Here is a 12500-nt window from a genome sequence, read left to right on the forward strand (position 1 = left end):
CAACTTCCAAAACCAACTGACTAACGATGTGAAGAAAATAAACAAAGAAAAACAACTTCTGATACCAGCCGACAAATCCAACAACTATTATAAAATGACACCTGAGGAATATGATAAAATGACACACAAACAAATCAACAAAGACTATAAGAAAGACAGAACACATAGAACCGAAGAGATCACAAAAGAAGATAAGAATATAGCGAACAGACTTGACCTTAGCGATCGAATCGATATAGCACCAAGAAGAGAAGCGTTCATCACATTAAAAGATCACAAGCCTGACTTCAAAAATAATCCAAAATGTAGACTAATAAATCCATACAAATCTGAAATTGGAAAAATCAGCAAAAAGATATTAAAAAAATAAATAAAAACGTCAAAGAAGCAACTAAATTCAACCAGTGGAAAAACACCGATGAAGTCATTGAATGGTTCAAAAATATCCAAAACAAAGAAAACTGCACCTTCATCTCTTTCGACATTTGCGATTTTTACCCCTCCATCACTCCAGACTTACTAAACAAAGCATTGGAATTCGCAGCAAAATACACCAACATCACAGAAGAGGAAAAACACATCATCAAACACACCAAGCACAGCACACTATACTACGACAACACACCGTGGACAAAGCGACACAATGATTTCGACGTAACAATGGGTTCGTTCGACGGTGCTGAAACATGCGAACTGGTCGGACTCTACATCCTGTCACAACTACAACATACACACACATACATCGGCCTCTATAGAGATGACGGACTCGCTATAACCAACAGACGACCAAGAGCGAACGAAAACATCAAAAAACAAATCTGTAAAATATTCCAAAACAACAATTTAAAAATCACGATAGAAGCAAACAAAAAACAGTTGACTTCCTCGACATCACATTCGACATAAAATCCAATTCATTCCAACCGTTCAGAAAACCAAACAACACCATTAGCTACATTAATAAAAACAGCAACCACCCCCGTCCCGTCTTGAAAACATACCAAAAAAACATAGCACTGAGGGTGAGCAAACTTTCGGAAAACAGAGAGATATTCAACGTCGCAGCCACCCCCTACAAAGAAGCACTCACAAAAAGTGGATACAACACACCATTTGTATACACAGACGCCCCCCTCTCATGTAAACCCCAACACACAAGTGAAGAACAAGAAAACGACACATAACTTGGTTCAACCCACCTTTCGACATAAACGTCAGCACAAACATAGGACAGCAGTTCTTGAAGTTAATTGATACACACTTTCCAAAAAACCACAAGCTACATAAAATTATCAACAGGAATACCATAAAAATAAGTTACTCGTGTATGCGCAACATAGAACAAATAATTTCAAGCCACAACAAAAAAATATTAATAAACCACCGACAAGAGCAAAACCCACCCACTAGAAAATGCAACTGCAGAAATAAAGAACATTGCCCGCTAAACAAACAATGCTTAGAATCAAGTTTAATTTACCAAGCCACAGTCACAGAAACTAAAACAAACAAGCAAGAAAAATATGTAGGACTAACAGAAAATAATTTCAAAACAAGATACAACCTCCACACCTCAACATTTAGAAACACTAACAAAAAAACATCCACAAAACTCAGCGAACATATTTGGAAATTAAAAGACAACAAAATAGACCACAACATTTCATGGAAAATTTTATCTAAAGCAACAGGATACACACCAACATCAAAACAATGTAGCTTATGCCTGGAAGAAAAATATACTATAATCAAACAACCTCATGAAGCCACACTCAACATGAAAAGTGAGATCTACGGAAAGTGTCCCCATCGGCGCAAATTCCTCTTAATTAACTTCAAACCGGAACCACTTCAAGAAACAACAACAGTCAACAAAACAACTCAGTCCTGAAGATGGCAAATTAAGCCTGAAACATTGATGTAGACTGCCCCAAACATTGTGGTAAATATTTCAAATAATAATTCGCTCCATTACTACATGTCGAGCACTTTTCGTACCATATTTGTATCAAACACGATTCTATATATATATATATATATATATATATAATATATATATATATATATATATATATATATATATATATATATATATATATATATATATATATTCGAAAACTCCATAACTAAGATTTTCCCATTCTAAGATATTGAGGATTATTTCCACTAAAATCTTTTTTCAAATTCACACAAATCAAAGGAGATTTTTGTTCCAATTGAGGCTTTAAAACAACGTTTACGTTTCATTATATCTCACGTGGGACAAATCTCAAAAAGTAGAAAAAATGACTTAACGAGTTTTGGAAAACGAGCATATGTCATGCATGAGTGAACTCTATAGACTGTATGCGCTTGACTAAGAAGTTCACAACATTGCCATCCGGAAGTATAACTGGCCAACACACCAACCGTGTGTGACCATGAACTTTTATAGTCAGGTGAATACAGTTTTGTGAGAACTTCTCAAAAACGCGGATGGCAAAAAACAATAACAAAGACCGAAGTGACGTGAACTTCGAACTATCTATAGATTGTATGCGCTTTGCTAAGAAGTTCACAACATTGCCATCCGGAAGTATAACTGGCCAACACACAAAACCGTGTGTAACCATGATCGTTTATAGTCAGGTGAATACAGTTTCGTGAGAACTTCTCGAAAACGCGGATGGCAAAAAACAATAACAAAGACCGAAGTGACGTGAACTTCGAACTATCTATACAACGATAAGGGGGAAAGGCGACACATAAATCAAGGAGACGGGCGGAAATGTCCCTTATTAATTATCATTTTATGCCTTCTAATGTCTATATTATTATAACATTATTTTGATTATTATCATTAGATCTGTTATATTGAACCGTCCGTCTTTTCTGTCCGTGCAAATGTCATCTGGAAAATGGGCATGATCTATAGATAGTATGCGCTTGGCTAAGAAGCTCACAACATTGCCATCCGGAAGTATAACGGACCAACACACAAAACTGTGTGTATCCATGAACGTTTATAGTCAGGTTAATACAGTTCAGTGAGCATTACTCATAAACGTGGAGTCAAAAAACAATAACAAAGACCTGAGTGACGTCATCTTCGAACTATCTAGAGATAGTTCGAAGATGACGTCACTCAGGCCTTTGTTATTGTTTTTTGCCATCCGCGTTTATGAGTAATGCTCACTGAACTGTATTAACCCGACTATAAACGTTCATGGATACACACAGTTTTGTGTGTTGGTCCGTTATACTTCCGGATGGCAATGTTATGGGCTTCTTAGCCAAGCGCATACTATCTATATTAAATTTCCATGTGCTCGAGGTCATTGGTCACATTACAAAATGTGTTCAAAGTGACCTACTTAGTGAAACGTGTTCACAGCTTTTTAAATCTCCAACATCACGATTGGTTATTTTGTTCAGCTTGACAAATTAGTATGTTAATAACGTTTGTAAACAAAACAGCGTGTTTACATTTGTTATGGAAGACTGGATGGAATAACCCAGGCGTCAGCCACAGTGCAGCACCGCAAAGTGACGTAAGACGAGGTGACTTGCTCAAGGCCACATACAGTGCGACGGGAAGGTAGTCGAACCGTAGCCATCGTTATGTTATAGCCTGATACTGAAATCCAAAAGGACTGGCAGTTTGACGTCATTATTTGGTTTTTGCACCGCCTAGTGAGTTGTCGTTAGTAGAGCTCATGAAACAAGTTATAGATAGTATGCAGATGACGTCACTCAGGCCTTTGTTATTGTTTTTGCCATCCGCGTTTGTGAGTTGTTCTCACTAAACTGTATTAACCAGACTATAAAAGTTCATGGTTACACAGAGTTTGTGTGTTGGTTCGTTATACTTCCGGATGGCAATGTTGTGAACTCCTTGGCCAAGCGCATTCTATCTATTCCATTGGTTGAACTATTGAATACAACTCACGATTTGTTTTCTTTTGTGGCAAAAGACTGGCATTTTGACGTCATTTTTTGGTCAGTATCAGGCCATAACTTTACGATGGCCACGGTATCAGGCCATAAATTTACGATGGCCACGGTATCAGGCCATAAATTTACGATGGCCACGGTATCAGGCCATAAATTTACGATGGCCACGGTATCAGGCCATAAATTTACGATGGCCACGGTATCAGGCCATAAATTTACGATGGCCACGGTCGAACTCGGTACCTTTCGGGTACGAAGCAAAGACCGGAAACCACTGAGCCACACTCTCCCGTGCCGCCTGATTTTATATTATTATTGTAGCGGACAATAGTTTGCGTTGGTTTGAGGGTAATAGTGCGGCTATGTGGTCTAGTCGTATGACATTCACCTTCGGATCGGAAGGTCCAGGGTTAGAGCATCGCTCGGCGCACCGTTGATTCCGTGGAAAAGACTCTTAACTCACATTCTCTCACCGTACTCAGGTGGAAAGTGAGTATCTGGCCGTTAACAGCGTTGTCTCTGTCTACAAAAAAATTGTAATATCACCTAACAGGCATCATGTTTCGTTCTGCGTGCTACGTGTTGCTATTGGTCAGGGACCCATTGAAAAGCGCTTTGAGCACATGTAGTGGATATTGCACTCATGTTAAAGCTAACGTTTTTTATTACTATTTCCATTGAAGACAAAGAAACGACTTGCCACAAAGGGCCCTATTATAAGGGTGGTAACGAAGAGTGAGGTTTGTCTAGGCCACCACATTGTGGTTTGTCAGACCTTCATATAAGTACACGTTGAGAAGGCGCATATATTAGTGCATACCTTTATGGCGAAATTTGCATTTTGGCGGTTTGCCTGCCCGTAAAATGGGTCAAAGGTAATTATAATTAATTTCATCTACGCCTCAGGTCAGACGACAGGTGATTGATCGACCGGTCTCATTCGTCAAACTCCCCCCGTTGTTATATCAAGTAAAAAAAAAGAAGAACAAAATGTTGCCATTGTATTCTAATAAGAAATTTATTCTATACAATTGGATTCAATAGTCTGGTGTCACGTCGCCCAGCAACGGCGGCCATAGTGGTTCTAAACAAAGAAAATATGAACTTTTTATTCTTCATGCTGGCTAGAATTTTTCATATGTCTTGTGATCGGAATGTGTAAAAGTCAAAACATGATCAGATTTATAATGTTTTTTTTCCCTCTGGATTCACGTTTATGCTCGTCGGAGGAATATTTCATAAGTGCGTCCGCCATTGTTCCGATGGTTTAGAGCCAGTTACTAAGTTACCATGCGTCATTACGAGGGAAGTGATGTCATGACTGTTGAAGCGTATTTTCTTTACATTGTTGTAATTTGGAATTTTTGTACTCAAGATGGGACGAAAGTGTAAAATGTTGAATTTACTATAGGATTATCTAGTTCACAACTGGTTTTTAAATTGATTTTTCTTTGTGATTTAATTCTGTAACAATTTTGTTTTGCTTTGGACGATATCTTACTGGCACGAGGAAAAAAACGAAGTGTTTTTGATGTTTGACTCGATGTCAGATAAGAGTAGGGGAAATCTGTCACAGTTATAGATAGTATGCGCTTGGCTGAGAAGCTCATAACATTGCCATCCTGAAGTATAACGGACCAACACACAAAACTGTGTGTATCCATGAACGTTTATAGTCAGGTTAACACAGTTCAGTGAGCATTACTCATAAACGCGGATGGCAAAAAACAATAACAAAGATTTGAGTGACGTCATCTTCGAACTATCTATAGATAGTATGCAGATGACGTCACTCAGGCCTTTGTTATTGTTTTTGCCATCCGCGTTTGTGAGTTGTTCTCACTAAACTGTATTAACCAGGCTATAAACGTTCATGGTTACACATAGTTTGTGTGTTGGTCCGTTATACTTCCGGATGGCAATGTTGTGAACTCCTTGGCCAAGCGCATTCTATCTATAGGTGCAATAGCGCATTATCTGGTTATTTAAGTATTGAGAAAATATAACTCGTGTTAGAATAAAAGTTATATTGTAATAATATGTCATATTTGTGTGGGTGTTTGTGTGTGTGCGTGTGTATGTGTGTGGAGAGAAAGTTAATTTGTATAAATGTGACTCATATATTATAAGGGAACAACACATAAAACAGACGACGTTTCGTGTTTACTTGAAAGAGGTCAAAGGCCGAAACGTCGTTTGTTTTGTGTTGTTCCTTTATATTATATGAGTCAAGTTTACTCAATTTATTTTTCTCTCCGTCTTATTGGCTCATTTAGGCACCTCTATTTTATGGGGTTTTTGTGTGAGTGTGTGCGTGTGTGTGTATGTGTGTGTGTGTATGTGTGTGTGTGTGTGAAAGAGGAGTTAAAAATGTTGCTATGGCTTTAAAATAAGTTGAAATAACTACAAATGTGAGAGAGACAAGTTACTATAATAATGAATCTTTTCAATACTGGATAAAATGCGCGGTCATTTCCTTACCAACTAGATCTATATGAAATTCTTCACATTCGTTACGATACAACCAACATTCTTCTTAATCAAATTTCTTTTGTACATCATAAAATTTAAAGAAAACGGACACAGCGTGTTGTAGAGCATGTTTTACTATAGATAGAATGCGCTTGGCCAAGGAGTTCACAACATTGCCATCCGGAAGTATAACGGACCAACACACGAACTCTGTGTAACCATGAACTTTTATAGTCTTGTTAATACAGTTTAGTGAGAACAACTCACAAACGCGGATGGCAAAAACAATAACAAAGGCCTGAGTGACGTCATCTGCATACTATCTATAGAAATAATGTCTCGCAAGAAATTTACCGCTATTGTGTTTGACTGATAAAAACTCTATATTTATGTTAGTTGGGTGTGAAGTTTTGGGGAGAATCCTGAAAATGGCTGGTAAGGAGAGAGTTGATTTTATAATCCAAAACTGTATGTGTGAAATTGTGTTTTAAAAAAACCCAGATATTATAAGATAATATACTTGACTTACTTGACATGCCCCTTGGCTCCTGACGAATCCCAGGGCCTCAACAACACTCTTCCATCTTCTTCTGTCCTTGGCACAGACCTTTGCCTCAATCCAGGTAAGATTGGCGAGGAACAAATCTTGGTGAAGGCTTCTCCTCCAAGTCTGTTTTGGACGACCCCGTTTCCCCTTGCCCCGTGGGTTCCATTCGAGAGCCTGCTTGGTTGTGTTACAGAAGATACAATCCAAGAGAAATAAAATATCTTCCAGAAAAACCATTCTGTCTCTCCTGGGGATCAAACCAAAGACCTCAAATTCACATCATTAAGTGGACTCAATAGGCTTCAACAGTCGTGACGTCACTTCCCTCGCAAAGACGCATAGTAACTTAGTAACTGGTTCAAAACCATCAAAACAACGGCAGACGCCCTGATGAAATATTTCTCCGACGAGCATAAAAGTGTATCCAGAGAAGAAAAAAAAATTATAAATCTGATCATGTTTTGACTTTTATACATTCTGATCACATGGCCTGTGACAAAGTTCTAGCTAGCATGAAGAATAAAAAAAACGATTTTTGTTTAGAACCAAGCTGCTGGTTGCTGGGCCGACGTGACATCAGACCATTGAATCCTATTAAGTGGATTTTCTATGCTTTTGAGTTTGTGCATCACGAGTTTTTAATAATTCTTGTGACAGATGATTTCAGAACATTGAAAAGCTGGTTAAAGAACTGAACAAGTGTGTATGAAAGTTGCCTGATAATAACTCAAGAGAAAAGTGGTTGTTGCGGACAAGATGTGTTTGTGATATCGAATTAGATTTTAAACTAATTTCCACTACAAATCAAATTGTGTTCAAAACAATAATAATAATAATAAAATGGCGTTATTTGACCCCGGTTTACTGGCCTTGACCTTGGCTCTGGCCGTGTTCGTGTTCATAACCACTCGATTGAAGGTTTTGTATTTCTGGTTCCGTCTTTACCAAAATCTACCTGGGGAGGCGTGCTACAGTTTATTTTATGGAAATTTACACAAAGTAAGTCTATTCTACTGTTTTACACTCCCTCCCCCTCGCCCCCCGCCCCCACTCTTGTTTTGAAAGGGGGGGGGGGGGTGGGTATCAATATTTATCAACCTGGTACTATGTCGCATCCCCCCCCCCCCCAAAAAAAAAAAAAAAAAAAAAATTAAAAAAAGTTTTTACATTTTTACAATAAATAACAATGTGAAATTGAATGTAAGCTTTATGCTAATATACGAAAAAAATAACATGGGCGTATCGGGTTTCCCCTTTATCAACAAAACAGGATGGATGAAACACTACAGACGAATGAGATAAAATGAATAAACGAATACATGAGTGCAACCAGACTTTTGTTTAGTCACTTACAATAGTCTGACACCAGATCCACTTCGAGTGCAACCAGACTTTTGTTTAGTCACTTACAATAATCTGACACCAGATCCACTTCGAGTGCAACCAGACTTTTGTTTAGTCACTTACAATAGTCTGACACCAGATCCACTTCGAGTGCAACCAGACTTTTGTTTAGTCACTTACAATAGTCTGACACCAGATCCACTTCGAGTGCAACCAGACTTTTGTTTAGTCACTTACAATAGTCTGACACCAGATCCACTTCGAGTGCAACCAGACTTTTGTTTAGTCACTTACAATAGTCTGACACCAGATCCACTTCGACTTACAGTTTGACGTATTTTTTTGTTTAGGTTTGTGCAATGTCTAGTGCGTTATCGTTAGTAGAGCTCAAGGAAACAAGTGATCCCATTGGTTGAACTATTGAATACAACTCACGATTTGTTTATTTGTGGCCAAAGACTTGTCTTTTGACGTCATTTTTTTTTGTCAGTGTCAGGCTATAAGTTTATGATGGCTAAGGTTGGACACGACTAAGGAACAAAACCTGTGAAAAGAGCATTGGCCTAATAATGTTTATATCTTTTTATTTTCTTTAGATTCCAACTCAGGGAGAGTCCAGAATTCAATGGTCACGTGACAAGATGGACACTGACCCGTCCTGTCGTAAGATGATGAGGTATTGGCACGGCCCTTTCCTACCGATCATTGCAGTGTACCACCCAGACACTGTCAAACCAATACTCAAGAATAATCGTATGTATTTAATTGTGGCTTTCTTAGCTGAATAGTCTTCGCTCCTTGTGGAAAATATTATAGATAGAATGCGCTTGGCTCATAACATTGCCGTCCGGAGGTATAACGGACCAACACACAAAATCATGTGTGACATTGAACGTTTATAGTCTGGTTGATGCGGTTTAGTGAGAACTGCTCATAAACACGGATGGCAAAAATCAATAACAAAGACCTGAGTGACGTCAACTTCATAGTATCACAGCCTATACGAGCGTAGGAGTCTTCTTCTTCCTTGGCTACCATTATTTCGTCAGACGATGGCCTTCGTAAATTCATGGCCCAGCATCGCTAACTTCTCGCCTGACACTGACTAATATAGATAGTTCGAAGATGACGTCACTCAGGCCTTTGTTATTGTTTTTGCCATCCGCGTTTGTGAGTTGTTCTCACTAAACTGTATTAACCAGACTATAAAAGTTCATGGTTACACAGAGTTTGTGTGTTGGTCCGTTTTCCTTCCGGATGGCAATGTTGTGAACTCCTTGGCCAAGCGCATTCTATCTAGACGTCTAAATGACGTCAAAAGACAAGTCTTTGGCCACAAAAGAAAACAAATCGTAAGTTGTATTCAACAGTTCAACCAACGGGGTCAATTTTTTCCTTGAGCTCTACTAATGATAACTCACTTAACGATGCACAAAACCTTTAAAATGATGTCAAACTGCCATTCCTAGAGGGTTCTAATGTCAGGCTATAATATGTTAACGATGGCTACGGCCTGACATAGACCAACAAATGACGTCAAAAGACAAGTCTTTGGCCACAAAATAAAATAAATCGTGAGTTGTATTCAATAGTTCAACCAATGGAATCACTTGTTTCCTTGAGCTCTACTAACGACAACTCACTAGGCGGTCCACAAACCTAAAAAATGACGTCAAAATATGGGTCTTGGTGGGTTTTTGTGTCAGGTTATAAGTTAACGATGGCTACGGTCAGACAACGAGCGTTTCCATGTCTGTTTTGGACGCCCCACCATTTGTGCCCCGTTGTTGATTCCTATAGATAGTTCGAAGATGACGTCACTCAGGGCTTTGTTATTGTTTTTGCCATCCGCGTTTGTGAGTTGTTCTCACTAAACTGTATTAACCTGACTATAAACGTTCATGGTTACACAAAGTTTTGTGTGTTGGTCCGTTATACTTCCTTATGGCAATGTTGTGAACTCCTTGGCCAAGCGCATTCTATCTATTGAGTGACTGGCGGGTGACGTTTCTCCCTGGTCTTCTATTTTACGTTTATAGTCTGGTTAATACAGTTTAGTGAAAATTACTCATAAATGCGGATGGCCAAACGGAATAACAAAGACCCGAGTGGCGTCAAACTTTGTTCTATTATTCAATTCTAGTATAAGTGTAACCTTGATTAACTCATAATAGCTAGGACTTGTTTTGTGACGTCACGGATGGCAAAAAGCAATAACAAAGACCCGAGTGACGTCAACTTCATACTATCTTCTTCTTTTTTTCAGCCTTTTGCAGGGTTTCAAAAGAATGCCACATCTCCATGCATCTCGGTTCAGCGCATCATCTTCCTCCAGGCCCAGTTCTTTCATGCCATCCTTTACCTTATCCCACCATCTAGTCTTTGGGCGTCCCTTTTTCCTCTTTCCCACTTCATACTATCTATGAATTCATTATTAAAATTAAAATTAAAATTGAGCTTTATATAGCGCAATATCCACTAAATGTGCTCAAAGCGCTTTACAAGGGGTCCCTGGTCAACAGCAACATTTAACATATAGGACTGGACATGCCATGCCGCCTGTTAGGCGATATTACAATTTTTCGCACAAAGACACCGCTGTCATGTTAACGGTCAGGTACCCATTTTACACATGAATACGGTGTTAGAATGTGAGTAAAGAGCCTTTTCCAAGGACTCAATCAACTATGCGCCGAGTGCAAGGCTCGAACCAAGGACCTTCCAATCCGAAAGCGAATGTCATACCACTAGACCACATAGCCGCACATTATTTTGTTCATTATTTGTAATAATAATAATAATAATAATAATAATAATAATAATAATAATAATAATAATAATAATAATAATAATAATAATAATAATAATAATAATAATAATAATAATAAATAAATAACAATAATAATAATAATAATAATAATAATAATAATAATAATAATAATAATAATAATAATAATAATAATAATAATAAAACAAATGGCATTTATATAGCGCTTTACCCCGTTGTCACAGGCTCTAAGCGCTTTACAGTGATTAAAAGAAAACATATTACAGTGAGACAAGTGTTAAGGAAACGTGATACGAATTCAATTTAACAACAACAAAATATGAAATTAATATTGCAACATTATGTTTTGTTCATTATTTGTACTGAACAGTTCCCAAGGGGCGTGGCTTTGGCCGAGGCATGGAGTTCCTATCCAAATGGTTGGGCAACGGCCTCATCTGTACAAACAACCGTATACTCTGGCAAAGGAACCGGAAGATGCTCACGCATGCCTTCCATTTTGAAGTCCTGAGGTCCTACAACGCTGTCTTCAACGCTGCATGTGACGTCATGATTGTGAGTATATGTGACCATTCGCCTCAAAACGGTATTAAGTCGGGTTGGTTAAGATGTTGAAAATTGAATTGATATCCATAAATATCAGACTTGTGTTGAGTTTGTATATTTTATTGAGGAGAATGGATACCATATTTTAGGGTGCTAATGCCAAAAATTTATATTTTTGACCGGTTTAACATTTAATTCGGTTTTTAAGCATCTGGTTCGTTCCGACATAATACCGTTTGGAGACGAGGGGTCACATATTTTATAATATTTTCCGATTCTTTCAGTTCATTTGAATTTATTATATGATCTATTTTTATCGTGCCCAATAACACTACAAGCTTGCGAGTATGTGATATTGCACGATAAAAATATAACGAGTTTAATAAGTACAAAGACATGAAAGAATATGTTTATTCCACCCCTTCAAGTAAGATTATTAGATTATTTGTAACCAAATGCTATGGTTTTAGTACTTCTATTCACCATAATTTGTATCTTTCTCCTTCTGCTTGAATGACGATTTGACCCAAAAAACTAAAAACGTTGGATTTGTATTCATGCGCACCAAAAGATTATTTATAATGACCAATCAGATGTCTTTTACACCTAATATCACATCAATAAAGGTGCGAAAATATTCTGCAATCGTCGAATACCCGTGTAAGGTCGCAGGTTCGAGCCCCCATCGCCGCTGCGAAATTTTTATTCTCTATTGTCTTCTGGCACTTTACTACTCACTTCATTTTCTGTTATAATCAATATAAGTTCCTGCTCCACTCACTTTTCTGAGACCTGAGTGACTATCTTCAGACTATCTATAGATAGTATGCGCTTGGCTATGAAATTCATAACATTGCCATCCGGAAGTAT

The 12500-nt window shown here is 38.0% G+C and overlaps 1 protein-coding gene across 3 annotated transcripts in view; it reads left to right on the forward strand.

Moving 5' to 3' along the window:
- Positions 1-4830: 4830 nt before the first annotated feature.
- The window catches only part of LOC144958530 (cytochrome P450 4F12-like), a 25972-nt gene continuing 18302 nt past the window's right edge, over positions 4831-12500 (forward strand). The window contains exons 1-4 of one of the 3 annotated variants that reach the window (XM_078890562.1): positions 4831-4902; positions 7610-7951; positions 8893-9049; positions 11455-11639. In XM_078890562.1, coding sequence (XP_078746688.1) covers positions 7793-7951; positions 8893-9049; positions 11455-11639 — 501 coding nt within the window. In that variant the 5' untranslated portion in view covers positions 4831-4902; positions 7610-7792. Of the gene's footprint in view, positions 4977-7572; positions 7952-8892; positions 9050-11454; positions 11640-12500 lie in introns of all 3 variants that reach the window. The other 2 variants (XM_078890563.1, XM_078890564.1) reach the window with 2 other exon arrangements.

Source organism: Berghia stephanieae, chromosome 13 (assembly GCF_034508935.2).
Source record: "Berghia stephanieae isolate SIO BIC M18660-M18661 chromosome 13, UCSD_Bste_1.3, whole genome shotgun sequence".
NCBI lineage: Eukaryota > Metazoa > Mollusca > Gastropoda > Nudibranchia > Aeolidiidae > Berghia > Berghia stephanieae.